Source organism: Panicum virgatum, chromosome 5N, assembly GCF_016808335.1.
Source record: "Panicum virgatum strain AP13 chromosome 5N, P.virgatum_v5, whole genome shotgun sequence".
NCBI classification, from domain to species: Eukaryota; Viridiplantae; Streptophyta; class Magnoliopsida; order Poales; family Poaceae; genus Panicum; species Panicum virgatum.
In genome coordinates this window covers 61,802,582-61,819,173 of record NC_053149.1, presented here as the reverse complement: position 1 = coordinate 61,819,173, position 16,592 = coordinate 61,802,582, and the positions used below count along the sequence as shown (strand labels likewise).

Here is a 16,592-nt window from a genome sequence, read left to right as displayed (position 1 = left end):
AATTAGAATTAATATAAGAATGATGTCAATAATTATAATTATCTACCTCTCGCTCTTTTTCATCTATTGAATATTCTAACACATACTCTAAAATATAAATTTATCATTATATAGTAACAATAGATTTCATTTTGCATCACACCTCCATATGTATTCAAACTCGAATACATGGTGACATATATCGTTGTTAGTATTTTTATATAAATAATATATTAATAATAATAGAAATAATAATTTAGAATTTTATATTGATGCATTTTAACATTTTATTATAATTATATAATTTAGACTTGTAATTAGGAGTCATTTAACTTGTAATAATAATAATAATAATATTGGATAATTTATATGTAAATTTAAGGGAGTATTTGTACTATTTTTATAATGGCATAGGTGGGTAATTTACACAAAGATTTAGGGATTACTTTAGATTTTTTTTATAATGACAGAGGTAGGTAATTTAGATACATATTTAGAGAATTATTTTAGTCTATTTTCATAATGGCAGATGTTGGTAGTTTATTAGGAAAGATAACAGATCCGATGGCTATTATAACTAGAGTTGTTGGATTGATGGCGGGATGTTTCTGATTATTGAGAGAATTTATAGAATTTCTCTATTTTTTTAGAATGGCCACCTAGGATCCTAGGTGGCTTCATGTAGAGGCTCTAAATGAGTCTTCAATTAGCCTTCAATTGGTAATAGTAAGATTAGCTAGATCACAAGTATAATTGAGGCCAACAAGGTTCTGTTTTGTGTGACACATGTAATGCTTCCGCCAAAGCAGCAAAATCAGAGCCCGTTTAGTTCCCAAAAAGTTTCACTCGCTACAGTAACTTATAACGTTTGACCACTAATTTGGAGTATTAAATATGGATAATTCGCAAAACCCATTCCACAACTCCGGGCAAAATCGTGAGACGAATCTAATGAACCTAATTATGCAATGATTAGACAATGTTGTGCTACAGTAACCAACCTCTAATGATAGATTAATTAGGCTTAATAGATTCGTCTCGCGATTTCCCGTCCATCCATGTAGTTAGTTTTATAATTAAATCACGTTTAGTCCTCCTAATCTTCATTGAAAAAGTGCTACAGTAACTTTCCAAAAAATTGGGAACTAAACGCGCCCTCAATAATGATTAGGCTCCTCCACGCCTCTGCTTCCAGTCAAGCCACCAAACCATCCAGACACTGTTCAGCTATAAACTGGAAGTGCTATCTCACCAGTTGCTAAAATCCATAGCCGCCATCTGTACTGTTAGGGTTACAGTCCATTCTGTGCTACACCATGCAATTCTGTAGTTGTGTCTTCATTTTTGCAGACACAGTTAGATATAGCAGCTGCCGAGCTGCGTTGATTTTGGAAAAAAAACTATATTAGCCAGATCATGTGTGCATGATCTTACTATACTAGAATCTTAATACAGAAAGGGGATATAATACTGCTACTTAGACTTTGACCCCCCTTTTTTTTTCAGGAATTGACCCCTTGGCCGTGTTTAGTTGCGCGTTGTAAAGTTTTTGAAAAGACATCTTTCTACATTTGAAGTACTAAACATAGACTAATCACAAAAATAATTTCAGAACTTGTCTGTAAATCGCGAGACGAATCTAATGAGTCTAATTAATCCGTCATTAGAGGTTATTTACTGTAGTATTACTGTAGCAATTTAGCATCTAATTACAGTCTAATTAGGTTCATTAGATTCGTCTCGCCATTTACAGACAGCAGTCACAATGCGTTTTTTATTTCGTCTAGATTTAAATCTCCATGCAGGTGCCGGAATTTTTTTTTGGAATTTTGATTTTTGTAACTAAACACGGCCCTGGTCGAGGCTCGCTTTTGCTCGCATCATCCCCCGGCCGGCAGCAATGCTTTGACCCAGAGTAGTCGCGCAAGGTTTTCACGTCCACTTGCGCTGATGGTAAGACAATCTAAACTATTATAGAACGTAACGTTCCAATAGAATTCCTGATGCGAAACAAGACAGTTCCACCTGCAGTTAGTTTGACGCATACGCACAAAACTGGGCTCAAAACTCCCATTTTTAAACGACTGGACGATCATGGTGGTCTGGGCAAGAAATCCGTTCTTCGTCTATATATGTTCGTGTTTTGACCAAAATCGATCGATGTAGGTCGGCAAGTTAGAGATGGATACACTAGTATACTCTTATAACTATAAACAATCGGAAACGTACACCGACCTGGGAGAAATTCTCTTCCGCTTTTGACCCAGGTGTTAGGAAGGAGTAGCAACATATATAATTTCCTCCAGGAAAATGAAGCACCGTCTTCTAGAGCTTGGCGCGTCATTGGATGGCTGAATCGAGATACTCCATCCGTTCTAAACTGGAGATCGATCACTTTATTATTAGTTCGTTCTGAGTCAAATTTGTCTAACTTTAAGAAAAGTTTATGAAAAAGTATATTATCATTATTTTACTAAACAAATTAAATGCGCTACCAAAATATATTCCATTCTCTATCTAGTAGTCAAACTAGTTTGATGTTATATATATACAGCCTTGAACATTTACAAGTGAATGTTTACAGTCAAAAATTACAAGAGTTCTTAGATTCTAAACCTCAAATGAGGAATTTCACCCTAACAAGAAACAAAGCTACAAAACAAAGAAAAGCTAGAAGACTAAGCTTCAACCTTCTTCTTTGTTCCTCTTCATACTTATAGAGTCTTCACGCAGCATCAATCCAATATATCACTCGTCTGCTTAGAAACTTGATGTTCGGATTGTCATTATTGCTCGTCAATTACCGCATTGCGGATAGGTACGAGGAGATGTCGACATCGCTTTTAGGAAGGAAATGACACCACGAGGTGTGTCACCAATGTCAACACCAGCGTAAATTTGTAAACTTTATATAAATTTGATCAAAACTAGAGAAAAGGTTGACTTCTTAAACGACTTGCAATTTGGAGTATATAGCGGGACGGGTACTTCCAGTGTGCAGTAATATACGCGGCATTTTAGGGACCCAAGAGTGATTGGCGGAGCCTAATCAGAGCAACTCTGGTGAGACTTCTAAATTTAGGTGACCAAATAACTATTTAGAAGTACACTTCTAAATATTACTCACCCAACTATGAGCCTCCACTCCAGTAGGCTGACTAAATTGGGCTTCTATTTTTTCAACTGACATCTCGGCCCCACCTGTCGTTCTCTTTTCTCTCCCCTGCCCATCCGAGCCAAGCGCGCGCTCTCTCCCGGCGCCGCCGACGCACGTGCCACCGCCACCGTCCGGCGCCGCTGCCTTCTCGGCGTCCACCAGCCGCCTCGACCCCGCACAAGAGCCTCCCCTGCCGGCGCCACCTCCCTACCTTCCCCGGCCGCACCGCATACCTCCCTCCTCCGCCGTTTCCAGCCGCCGGCGCCGACCCGGCCCACGTACGCCTCCCCGCCGGCTGTCCTCCGCAAGGGCCGCCTCCCGACCACCGCCCGGCGCCGCCTCCCCGCCCTCGTCGCCGTGAGGTGGAGCCAGCACCGCCGGCGCCCAAGCAAGGTGGGTACTAGAGTTCATGCGGAACCTAAATTAATCTTTCAGATTTTGTTCTTTCATATTGCTATGTCTGGCTTCTTTGCAGTTTCTTCATTACAATACGACTGAACGTGTGACTCTTGAGATTTTGTGAATATTGAAGCACCATTCGGGGAAGGTAGTGACTGAATAGCTTGCGTATAGACAAAGTTTGCAGTTTCTTCATCTGTGGCGATGGCAATGACCCGTCCAGCATTTTCTTTTTGCCGGTATCCATTTCCTGTATAGGCTTTCTGTTTGTTTCGAATTTCTGATCCATGCCATATTTCTATCAAGTTGTGATGTTGACTTGGGATGAAGAGCAATCATCGGAACAATCATTGAATGAATCTATTTTACCCCTTTTGCAAAAGTTTGTTGGTTTTGCCACGTTGTCCAATGCTCCGAGAGAACATTGGCTTGTGACAATTTGATCGAACTATTGAGGTCTGTTTCTTTGTCCTGCTTTTCTTTGGCTGAGGCTCAAAGTTAGCATCTTGAGCAATCACGGGAGCATTGTTTTACTCTCAACTGAATGTCTTTATTCATAGTGATTAGCATTCCTTTGGTGCATCACCCATGGCAACAAGAAACGGGGATCGGTTAGTTGGGACCAGCAACGAGCACGAACGATGCTCGTCGGCGATTCAGCAGTGGTGAGTACCTCTGGATGTTGAAGGGTCCGGCGATGCCTGGCGCGCCGTAGCCGAAGAGGACGCAAGTGCTGACGTACTTGGAGGTGCAGCGTGCAAGAAGCAGGCGCAGGCAGGTCCGGCGGCGGATCCGGGGAGGACGAGGACCGGAGGCGGGCGGGCGGGCGGCGGTAGCTAGGATGGCGAGGAGCTCCTCGCCGCGCGGCGCTCCTCCTCCCAGATCTCGGCGACCGCAAGGAGCTCGGTGAGGCAAGCAAGGTCGGCGGCGACGGGCGAGGTCGACGGCCGACGGCGGCGGGGCGGAAGCGGCGGCGGGCGATCTCGGCGGGGGCGTGCGGCGGCGGCGTGCCGCGTGCGTCGCCCTGGCCGCTGGCGCGGATCGGGCTTGATCTGGCGGATGGGGTGTGGAAATGAAAAAATATGGGTGGGGCCCACAGTTGGCAGCCCAAATAGAGGGCCACAAAATTGGGCGGGTGGGGGGAGAAATTTGGTAGGCCTACCAAAATGGCAGCTCATTTACTCCTCCTGCTGGAGATTGATTTTTGGTGTGCACCGCTTAAATCTTAGTTTGATAGCTCATTTGCTCCCCTTGCTGGAGTTGCTCTCAGCTTAATTATCAGTAGTGTTAATGACGTACGCGCGAACACGCGTTCCAGCCGGCCGGTAGAAACCAGAAGCTCATAGTTTGCGGTTACTAATAAGCAAGAAAGCGACGTAGCTCACATCAAGGGACGATAAAGATTTTACTAGCTAGCTAGCTCTTCATCAGTTTCCCTTTTGCGTGCTAGGTCTTGCCCCCCGGCCGGCCCCCTTTGAAACGGTCAAGAATGATGGAGGCAGGCAACCATCGCTGCGTCCGAACTGTAGCCAGTAACCAGAGCTGTGTACTGTGGTTGAAAGGGGTAGGGTTTCGATCAATTAACTGATTCCAACGGTGACATGTCATGGAGGCAGGCAAGGCTTATCCCGTGAGCGGCGGCAGATAGAACTGCTACTGTTTTAGCAACGCGGGGATAGGGTTCCGATCCATCCCCTTCTTTAGAGAAAGGTACTGGTCATTACTCATTACTGGTCATGAATAATGATCTCGCAGGACAGGCAGCAGAAGAAAACCATAGAAAGCTTGGCGACGGAACGGTGAATGGCTTGGTGCATGGACAGGACAGGCATGCTTGCCATGGCCTCCGGATATCTCCATCGATCGAGAGCAAGGAAACTTCTAAAAAACGCACGGGGACCCGATCAAAGCACCGAGCAAGCGGCCGCGGCAGGGCTGGCGGCCGGGCCCCGATCGAGCTGGCGACCATTGCTTGGCGCATGCAGCAGCAGTAACTGGCCTGGTGAATGGTCAAATCATGGAGCGATAGCAGTGAGGATCGATCGAGCAGGAAAACGTGTCGCGATACTACCAAGAAAGAGACAACGAACGGGTGAGTGAGCCTATGCCTATCACGGAAAGGCTGGCTGGTCCTTCGGCGTCACGGCTAGCTACTTACCTTTTCAGGCGCACGTGTAGCACGACTGGTGGGCCCGGGTTTCGATCAACAGCTGGGCTCAGCGAAGAACGCTCCTCGCCGGGCCGGGGTACAGTCATCAGGGGTTAAAGAAACGGACGAGAGCGATGGGCGGCTAAACAAGTTACGGTACGAACCAGTGAACGTGCAGTATCTTGCGTAGATACGGATACCACATCTCGCAGCAGTACTTGGAGTAGTTGTCAACATTAATTCTCCTCGGTGGAAAACGGAGTCGTCGTCAAATGTCAACGCGCGCGCGCGAGCTAGTACATTGACCCCAAGTTCGACCCTGTTCTAAAACGGGCAAATAGAGACAACTTATTAGGTACAGTGCTGGCTTGAGTCCTAAGAAAACTTGTTTCTTTTTAGATCAGAGACGACTATATATATAGATAGCAAAGCTCCGGTTGCTATACTACTTTTATTTTGCATGAGTATATATACTGCATGCGTTCTAGCTAGCAACTGGAGGAATAACAAATTTAGTCAAACAAGAAAGTTCTATGGCTAGATTTCGAAATAGATACGCACACAAATACTGTAGAGTATATGCTTCAGGTTGAAAATATATATAGTTCATTTGTCAACAAAAAGTCTACAAGCTAGGTGAAGTTTTGACGACCAACATCTTTAAAATTGTAATATTCAAAATAGAAAAATGTGTATTATAAAATTAATTTTTATGATGAGTCATAAAAGTTGGATTTGGACAAAGCTAAAACTGTTCATGTTTGTTTATTGGAGAGTTGTGGTGACCTGTGTGGCTGTGCCAAGCTCGCTAGCTATCAAGGATTGATAATAGGAGGTTACCAAGCCCCAAACTATAAAGGAAAACCTAAATACGTACCTAATTGAGTTTGGAGGATATGAACATATATCTATCTATTATCTTATTATTTGGCCAACAAACGGAGTCTCCACGTTCGCTCTCAAGGCTTAGAAATTCCCACGTTAATCGGAGAAAATAGAAAAATAAAAATTACCCACCACTGTCATTACAATAACAATTAGCCTAAAATACCCTTGTGCCTAATTAAAAATCACCCACCAATTCCATTATGAAAAATTAAATATAAAATACCAATTTCTATGTATCAGTTACAAATCTATATTATTAATAAACACTAAATCTATATTATAAAATGAAAATAAAAATAATTATATGCATAATATTATTAAAGCTCAACAAATCAAATTGTTATTATAGGTAGATCATATTTGAATTATTTTAACCAACAATAAAACATAATTTACGATAGTGAACAGGGTGATGTATGGTAAAAAATAATGTAATCTTTAAGTAATGACACGACGACATGCAAATTTTTAAATTTTCAATACTAGCTGCGCAAATGCGCGGACTATACGGCTAGTTATCTTATTATTTGGCCAACAAACAGAGACTCCACGTTTGCTCTGAAGATCTAGAAATTCCCACGTTAATCGGAGAAAATAGAAAAATAAAAATTACCCACCACTGCCATTATGATAAAAATTAGCCTAAAATATCCATGTGCCTAATTAAAAATCACCCACCAATGTTATTATAAAAATTAAATATAAAATATTATTTAGCTATGTATCAGTTACAGACATATACTATTAATAAAAACTAAAGCTAACAACAATCAATCAAAATAAAACAAAAATTAGAATAATTATATGCATAATATTATAAAAGCTCAACAAATTAAATTGTTATTATAGGTAGATCATATTTGAATTGTTTTAACCAACAATAAGACATAATTTACGATAATGAACAAGATGATAGGATGATGTATGGTAAAATCTTTAAGTAAGGATTTTTGAATTTTCAATACTAGCCGCGCAAATGCGCGGGCTATACACCTAGTTATTTCTAGACAACAAAACAAAATAAACATTTTGGGTTGGGCTCGAACTGGGTCTGATATACTTCGAGATGAGGACATAGTTACTCAAGTCCGATCACGTACCTGCAAAAACCGTATTCAGCAGCCTGTAGTGGATTTTGTTACATGCATGTTCAGGCCAATCAAATAATTTCTGTTGAAACAGCCGATGTTTCCAACCATTCAAATTTTCCACCTAGGCCGGGCACCCCAGTTGTGCTAAAAGAAACGACTTGCTGTAGTACGGTCCTGCCGAGTCCACAACTCCGCGTGAGCCGTGTAACGCTCCCTGTTACCGCCACCAAACCACCACACCCCCTAGCCCCTACCCTCCAGCTCGCCCTGAGCTGTGCAGCTGCCACGAGACTTCTTCCCGCGCCCATCCCATCCCATCCCGCCCTCGCCGGCCCGCTATATAAAAGCGGCGAGGGACGCTGGCCTCTTCCTCTACTTCCGCCCACCCCCACTACCGAAGCTGCCGAGCTTCCTTCAACCTGTACTCATCCGATCGATCGATCCGTACCAGCAAACAAAACTAACTCGGACTTGATCTCACACGCTGCTGCTCGCCTGCTCGATCGCTAGCTCACCTGGCAACAAGGCAGCATGCAGGCGCAGTCCCGCCTCGGCGTGAGCGGCGGCGGCATGTCGTCGGCGTCGGATGCCGAGCTCGAGGCGGTGATCCGCGAGCTGACGCGCGGGCGGCAGCTGACGGCGCGGCTGCGGGCGGAGGCCCTGCGCGTGCTGCGCGGGCAGGGCCAGGCCGAGGCCACCGCCGCATTAATCCTGCAGGAGGTGTCCCGCGCCTTCACCGTCTGCCTCAACATCATGGGCTCGCCCGCCGGCGCCCCGCCCCCGCCGGAAATGCCCGGGCTGGCCGCGGCCGCGGCCGCGCCGCCTTTCCTGCTGGCCCCGCCGCGCCGGAACCGGGAGGACAGCATCCCCAGAGTGTGAGTTGTCCGCCTCCCTCCCTGCGCATCTGGCAAAGGATCACCTACAAATTATTGCACGCCGACGATATAACCTGCCGGCGCATTGCTGTTGCTGCTAATCCAAAACAGGCAGACGGTGACACCCTCGCCGCACTACGACGGGTACCAGTGGCGGAAGTACGGCCAGAAGAGGATCACCAAGACACACTACCCAAGGTCAATAATCTCTCTATTATCACACCAGTATTTTTACTAGTATTAGTAAGTACTACTACTAGCTTAGCACGGAAATTAACTTAACTATATATATTGACCGTTTTATCTCTACTCATACCAAATCAAACTAGCTAGTGCAGTAGTAGTAACCTGCAACTGGCCTTAAACAAGCCCCCAATAATTCCGCACGGCCGCTGTAATAACAAACAAACAGAGAGTATCTTGCCATGTTGCCGCAAGGGCAAGCGTTAAGTTGCGAGCGCGACGCGTCTGGACTCTGGAGGCGGCGTGCTCGCAACGGCGCGTGCTCCGCTCCGATCCTCCGGCTGGGTGGACGGGATCGGGTGTGCGTGGTTGCGGATAGCGATGCGTGGGGCCAGGGCACGTCTGGAGGCATCGCGCAGGCACCACTACCGGATCGCCCACACGTTTGAAATGAAAGCCCATCTGATCTAAAGCTTGATTATTAGGCATCCACGGAGCTAGCAAGAAAAGCAGCTCATCAGAGATCATTCTGATGTCGACGCATGTTTATCATCTTCCGAGTAAAGTATGATTAGGCCTCTACGCTTGTTTTCTTGACCGGCTTTTTGTCCCCCGAAAGTTACCGGCCTCTTGCGGCGTAATTCTCGTGCGAACGCGTGCTACGATCCCAGTGATGCAAGTTTTTTTTCTTCTTCTGAATTTTGACCTAGGATTGGAAATTTGGAATGATGTTGTAGTTGAGCTTGGGGGGTCAGTGACGTGTGCCAGTATTTTACTCAGGGCATCTCGCTGGCGTACCTCGAGTGACGTCGTCGGGCGTGGCTCGCTAGCCGCCATGCTGTGATGCGCTCAGATAGTGGGATGGATAGGCTCTGATTCCAACAAGCAAAGCGTGTGCTGTCTTTACCTGCTCTCAATTGTTTGCACGTGCGTGGCGCAGGTGCTACTACAGGTGCAGCTTCCACCGCGAGCGCGGCTGCCGGGCCACCAAGCAGGTGCAGCAGTGCAGCGGCGGCGACCAGCCCCAGTACCTCGTCATCTACTTCTACGACCACACCTGCGACACGGCGGCCTGGGAGCCCGAGGCGCCGGCGAACCGGCCGGCGGCGACGGTGCGGCGGCTCGACCTGCCCGGGGCCGCCCTGCTGGACGAACGCGGCGTCCAGGAGGAGCAGGTGCTCGTCTCGACGCTCGCGTGCGTGCTGGGGGGCCAGCAGCAGTTCCACCAGGCTCCCCCTGCTCCTGATGCGGCGGCCACCAGCGCCGCCATCGCCGTCAACGAGGACCCTGCGCCGGTCGTTGACGCGGCTGCGGGGATGCCGCGGCTTGACGTGGACGGGGTGGGGCTGGATGTCATGGACTACGAGGACGTGGCGGGCGAGCTGTGCTTCGGCGATGGCGATTCCTACGGCCTACCTGGCAGCGGCGGCGGCGGCGGCTTGCCGTTTTGAGGGCGCAGGCGGCGGCGCCAACTATTCTCGCGCAACGGGTCGGTCAGACTCGGGAGGGTTCAGACATCAGACCAGGCGCGACGGATCACTGAATCTTTGGTGTACAGTGATCGATCTACAATGACTACTGCTTCAGATACACGTAGGGCATACGAATACGAGTACCGTACGTATGCACGCACGCGCATACCGTGTCTTAGAAATATAATGTAATTAGTGCAAGAGTTAAGTAGTAACAATTATACTTGCACTAGATTACGGCGAGGGGTTGCGTCTCTCCAGTTTAAGTTTTGGTCAGGCTGGCGTGATTAATTCCGCACGTGCTTTTGTGTCTCAACCAGCACGTAGTAATACCCAATTCAGGTCATGTAATAGTAGCTCTTTTATCGTTTTGGCTGTTATTATTATTTTTGCAATTTTCAGCAAAAAGGTATATATATACCAGCATATTATAAAAAACCTTGTCAATTTTGTTGCCATTGTCCTTTGGATTCTTCACCATTTATCTGATGAAACTGGAATGGCTTTGATCTGATTATTTCCACACCTGATATAATAATCAACTAACATAGTGCCCCGTGCGTTGTTACGAGTAATGTAATAGATATACATAATATCACCAATTTTGTGTTCATTCACTCCGTGAACAAGACGTGTTGTGATCATATGGGGCATTGATTATTCGGGATCCAATTAGTATTCCGATCGATTTGTCAGGGTTTCTAGTTGGACTTGCATATGGGATGGTCCAATGCCTACCTATCAATGATATAAGACAAACCAAACCAAAAATTTATATGGAAACCTTACTCGCTTTAGTAATAAGTATAGATATAGATAAAGCAGCCAAATCAAGCGAACAACCAATGCACATCCACATGTCTCTCTAGTCTCTTATGTCACACAAGCCAACATTCTCGCACCTTGAGGTCGAGTCCCCTAGCAATGCCACTTGCTCGACTTTTACCTGCACATGCATCATCGCTCAAATTGCTGCCTCTTACCGACCCAAATTACCACACTATCAGCATGATGCCCATGTGTAACTCTTACCGTGTTGGCGGCATCACCCCAGAGGCTTAGCTAGGAATTCTTTTTTCCATTGTTAGGGGGGCCAGCAGTGCTAATTTATCTAATAATTTGATCAAATTTAAAATTTTTTGTGCAAAATTACATATTATAGGGGTCAGGCCCTGCCCCCCCCCCCCCCCCGCCCTTGGCTACGCCCCTGCATCACCCTTCTTCCTTGTACTCAAAGTAGGTGTAGGAACTATGTACGGTCATTATTCATCGAGTTCATCATGCACATGTGAACCAACAACCTTGTATTAATATTTTAAAATACTATTTATTGCTTCATAAAAAGATGAACAATAATGGATCACACAAGATTACTATATGCTAACACCGGTGTCTCAAAATACTAAATTTGACCTTGCTCAAGAGCAACATAAACCTGTTATATCCCTAAACGGTGCCCTAGCCACAATGTTTCGATTCTACCCCCTTCGTCCCAAAAAAACTAAGTCACTTGAGAAATTTTAGGACAAATTAAGAAAGTGGTAAAATAACCTTACTTGCCTCTATTTATTAGCCATACTAATTGATTCTTAAATGCACATGCACATACTAAATAAGGTAAGATGACTTGTTTTTAGAGATAGAATTTGAATCATAGAATGACTTATTTTTTGGGACGGAGGGGGAGTACCTCTAAAGATGTGAATGGCATCCTAGAGCAGGAAGAACGAAGCAAATCTCCAAAAGTACAAAGTTCGCCCATTTCCCCCTATCAAAACCTCTCTTTAAGTTGTTCAACAAAAGAGAATTAGCCAGGCACTTTATGGGTGTTGATAGTCACATACTAGCTTGGACATGTTCTTATTAGCTTGGGAAAACATGCTTAAATTTGCCACCTTTTTTTATGCAAGTCGTGGTATATAAATCATTACGAAATGGTGGAGAGAGGAAAGGTCATAGCGCTTTGCCCTTTTGGCCTTACGGAGTATAGTATTCATATACTATCATACTATCATAGTAGTAGGCCACGAAATCAAAGTCAGGGGCCAAAATAGAAGCCGATAGCGCAACATGAAGACAAGAGTAGCATTCCCCAATGATTGCGACCGTTACTACAGCCAGCTTTCCGGTCTGACGACCGAGCAGGTTGGAAAGGAACCGGCTTTGCCAGTTGCCAGTAGTAGTAATGCGTTGCGGTCTGAACGGGCCAAAACAGGGGTAAAAAGGCGCGGGGGAGCAGCAACATGGACAATCTGGTGCGTGTCGCCCGGGTGCGAGGTGTGAACGCACGCGGTGGCGGCCGGGCAGCACTGGAGCCCGTGCGCCACAGCAGCGCCGTCGACATATCTGAAATCAGCGCGTGCCCGCAGCCGGCCGGGGGCGAGCTGCAGGCTGGCCGATCGCGCGCGGGCAGAGGCAGCCGGGGTACACTACACGGTCGCGGCCTGACGGTGACATCACGCACGCGGACGTCACGCTGCGCCGACGTCACGCGCGTTCGCGTTGGTCTGGATCGCCGGATGGCCAAGTGTGTGGTGGATCGCGCGCGTCGCCCCCGGGCGGGGTGTTTCCGGGTTTCGCTCGCGTGCAAAACATTGCGCCGCGCTACAGCCAAAGCCGTCACCTCGCGTGTGCCCACTCGCAGTCACTCTCACGTACAGGCCCGGCACCCTGCTGCCTTTATTTCGCGATCCGTCGTCGTCGTAGCTGCTGGCTGGCTGGCACTACGCCGTACGCCAGGTTCCGACGTACGTACAGGATTATTCCTTTCCATACGGGCACGTACGTGCACGGTACACGACAGCAGGACACGTACGTGTACGTCCTGGGCATCGACGATCTGTTCGACCAAGAGCTACGTACATACTCATGTACAGTAGTATTTGCTTTTAGGAGACTACTACCACTAGCCAAAGCAGAGCCAAAGATTTCACAAGTGATCGAGACCATCAATGACCATTGACCAGTCATCTATATATCGTCTCGTCAGAATCAGAAGAAGCTTCGGTCTGGGCTGGAATAGGCGGCTTAATTTTGGAACATACGACAACCACAAACGTGTAGCAGCAGCATGAATACACAGCTGCTTCTGTCGCTCACAACCTGGGAGAAAGAGATAGAACAGACCCACTATTCCACGGTGACCGAAACACCGGTCGGTTCCGAGTCCGAGGGTAGGTGCATGCATGCATGCATCACGTTCTGTTTTCAACATTTGCGACTATGCGAGCTGGATGGCTAGATATCTCCCCGCGCGTACCAAGCAAACTAGAGCTAGTCCCGTTATATCAAATTAAACGAGAATCTCACTGTTAAATCTATCTATACATTTTTCACATATAGGAGCTAATTCCCGAGACAAACCTAATTAATCTATATTTTACTACATTACCATCCGATAATTATGGATTAATATATCTCATTAGATTCATTTCGCGAATTAGATCAGAATTCTACAATTATTTTTGTAATTAAATTTTATTTAATAATTCTAAACAGTAAGATTTTTTTTTATGTAACGGAGCTAAAGTTTAGTCAAACCGGAGCCTGAGTAGTGCACTAGTGCTTGCATGTCACAGTGCCGGTCAGTCGGTCCCCTCGGCAACTCGGCTGGCTCTCGCTTCCTTTGGCTTGCTTGGCTACCTCGGCGGGCACACGTGCGGGCGTGCGGCGCAAACGAGAGAGAGCTGGCGGCGGCGACCGGGTTACGGCCGGAAAGGGACGCGGCACCACACGGCCCGTCTTGGTCGGTCTGTTGTTGCTGTGGTTGTTACCGTATTTTTTTTTCGAGAGAGAGCGGAACTCGGTTTGTTGTTGGGCTGGTTCCGAGATAATTAGCCTGAGGCTACTACTGTACACCAACAATTACTCGGGGAAGCCCATACCATATAGTAACTCTGTTTCGGCCCAGCCCATCATCCGGCGACGATGCGCCGATGTGATTAGTGACTGAGAGTCTGATACAGACGCCAGAAATAATGCAGTACTAATACTGTTTCTAGAATTTTTTTCCCTTGCGAGGCTACTACTGTAGCACTGTTTCTACACCGCTCACTGTTGTCGCGGCTACTAGCAGCCACGCGCACGCACGGTGGTCACGACTCACGACTTCATAACTACTACTCTACTACTCCACAAGTGACCCGACACTGAATGAAGATTTATAGGAGCAGGGTACTCGGGTATCCGTTATCTGTACTCTTGATATGTACTTGGAGATTTGTGCATTTATCAGTGGTCAGTCAGACTTTGCTGGAGGCTGTCATATCATGTGTATTATACGTGTACAGGTACACGCAGAATAGTATTTTCGACCCGACACTAGTCAACAAACAGTATAGTACTCTCCGCAACAGTACCAACCGCTTTACACCAACACTGGACGCGCTAGCTGCACTGACAGACTGATTGTTTGTCTGCAACTGCAAGGCGGGCAGGCTCGTTCTGGCCAAGCAGCTTTGAACTTTCGTCGGCAGCTCGCAACCAGGCGGCCGGTTGGTCGGAGATCGAGACGGAGATCACTGTCACTATCATTGATCCATATGGGCCGTGCACGAAGCAGCCGCTTCCGTGCGACGACCTGCTTCGCGGAACATGCTAGTCCCTAGTCCCCGGAGGCCCGGATTAGTGTGGGCCCACGTACGGCGTCAAGCTCGACGCCACGCACCGCACGTGTGCTCCGGCCACACTGTGTCCGCGAACCCGCCGGCATCGTCCATGTGCATGTCGTCCCGGTGGTGGTTCGGGTTCATGATCACCAGCTGATGCCTCGCGGCTTCCTCGCCGGGGCACATCGACCACCAGGGATCCCACGAAAAGCCCGTGTCGTCGGCCATCATCATCGTCGCCGCCGCCGCCGCCCCGTCGTCCGCCGCCACGCTGCCGTCCACGCTCGCCGAGCGTGCGGCGGGGCCCGGAAGCACGAACGCGGCAGGATCGCTCGCGCTCGCTTCGGGTGCTGGCGGCCACCCCGAGGACGACGGCGGCACGGATCCGCTTATGACTGTCGCGAGGCACGAGACCATGGCCTCGTTCTCTTCGGCGCTGCCGCCACCGCCGCTGCCGGCGATGATGTGGGGGAGCAGACCGGACAGGCCGCCGCCGTCGCCTCCTCTCGCGGTGTCCACGGCTCCGGCGTGGTGCCGGCTCGTGGTCCAGGGCGACGCCATCCTGCTGGCAGCAGCGTCGTCGCTGGCACGTAGCTCGTCGCAGGTGTGCTCGTTCACGTAGGTGACGTCGAACATGGGAGGGCCGCCGCCGTCCTGCTGCTGCACCTTCTTCTTCGCTTCGCAGCGCCGGTGACGGTTGCACTTAAAGTAGTACCTGCAGGGATGGGTGGACCCCAGGGTTAGGAATGTTGGCTAGCTAGCGGTTTGTATAGCTGGCCAAACGGGCCGCACGGCACGGCACGGCACGGGCACGAGCACGGAGAAGCACGGCACGGCGGGGCACGGCGGCGCCGCCGTGCCGTGCCGTGCCCCGGGGCACGGCAGCACGGCGGAGGTGCCCGGCGGCCCGGCGCAGAGCAGAGCAGGGGGAGGACTAGAGGAGGGGATGTCGGATGGCGGCGACCGGGGAGGTGGGGACGACGTGCGCCGACCGGGGGCCGAGGGTGGCGGCGGCGGCGACCGGGGAGGTGGGGACGACCTGCGTCGGTCGGGGGCCGAGGGTGGCGGCGGCGGCCGGAGTAGATTTGCGCAGGCCAGGGGGCGGGGGTGACGGCGGCCTGAGGCGGTGGCGGCGGCCGGCGAAGGCGGGCGCGCAGCAGCTGCGCGTGGAGGATTGGGGATTGGGGAAATGATTTAGGGTTAGGGATGGGGATTGGGGAAGGTGCCGACCAGGCACGCCGTGCCGCCCCCGTGCCGTCGCCGTAAACGGGCCGTGCCCGTGCTCGGGCCGCGTGCCGCGATCGTGGCCCAGGCACGGCACTGGGCCTGGCACGGCCCAGGCACGGGCACGAACTGGTACGGGCCGGACTGTTCTCGGGCCGTGCTTTTGCGGCCCGTGCCAGTGCCGGCCCGTCGGGCCAGGCCCATCTGGCCAGCTATAGCGGTTTGTAGGGCGCGGGCCCCACGCCATATTAATTGTTTCCGAATAAGGACAAGGGACCATCGACCATGCTACTCTTGACTATGCATGGGTGGTGGATCGGAGGGTGGGGGCTTGCCTTGACCATGTTGACGAAGCAGGTCAAGTCGTCGGATGCAATGCAAGCGTGCATCTCATGTGTTCCAGACGAGCGTGTGACGGCACTGAACTGACTTAGTCGCGTGGTTAAGCTGGTAATTACTATGAAATGGAGGATAAAGAGTAGCAGTAGCTTGGTCTGTTGATCACGCGCGAATTCCTAGGACTTCCAGCAGACTTCTCTGTGCAGGATTTGCATTATAATTCCAACAG

At 49.0% G+C, this 16,592-nt stretch overlaps 1 protein-coding gene across 1 annotated transcript; it reads left to right on the top strand.

Annotated features, from left to right (window-relative positions):
• The first annotated feature begins 8,043 nt into the window (after positions 1 to 8,043).
• LOC120672624 (transcription factor WRKY19-like) lies at positions 8,044 to 10,649 on the top strand. The gene is made up of 3 exons (XM_039953126.1): positions 8,044 to 8,538; positions 8,650 to 8,736; positions 9,662 to 10,649. The coding sequence occupies exons 1-3, from the start codon at positions 8,195 to 8,197 to the stop codon at positions 10,170 to 10,172; spliced, it is 942 nt and encodes a 313-aa protein (XP_039809060.1). The 5' UTR covers positions 8,044 to 8,194; the 3' UTR covers positions 10,173 to 10,649.
• The last annotated feature ends 5,943 nt before the right edge of the window (positions 10,650 to 16,592 follow it).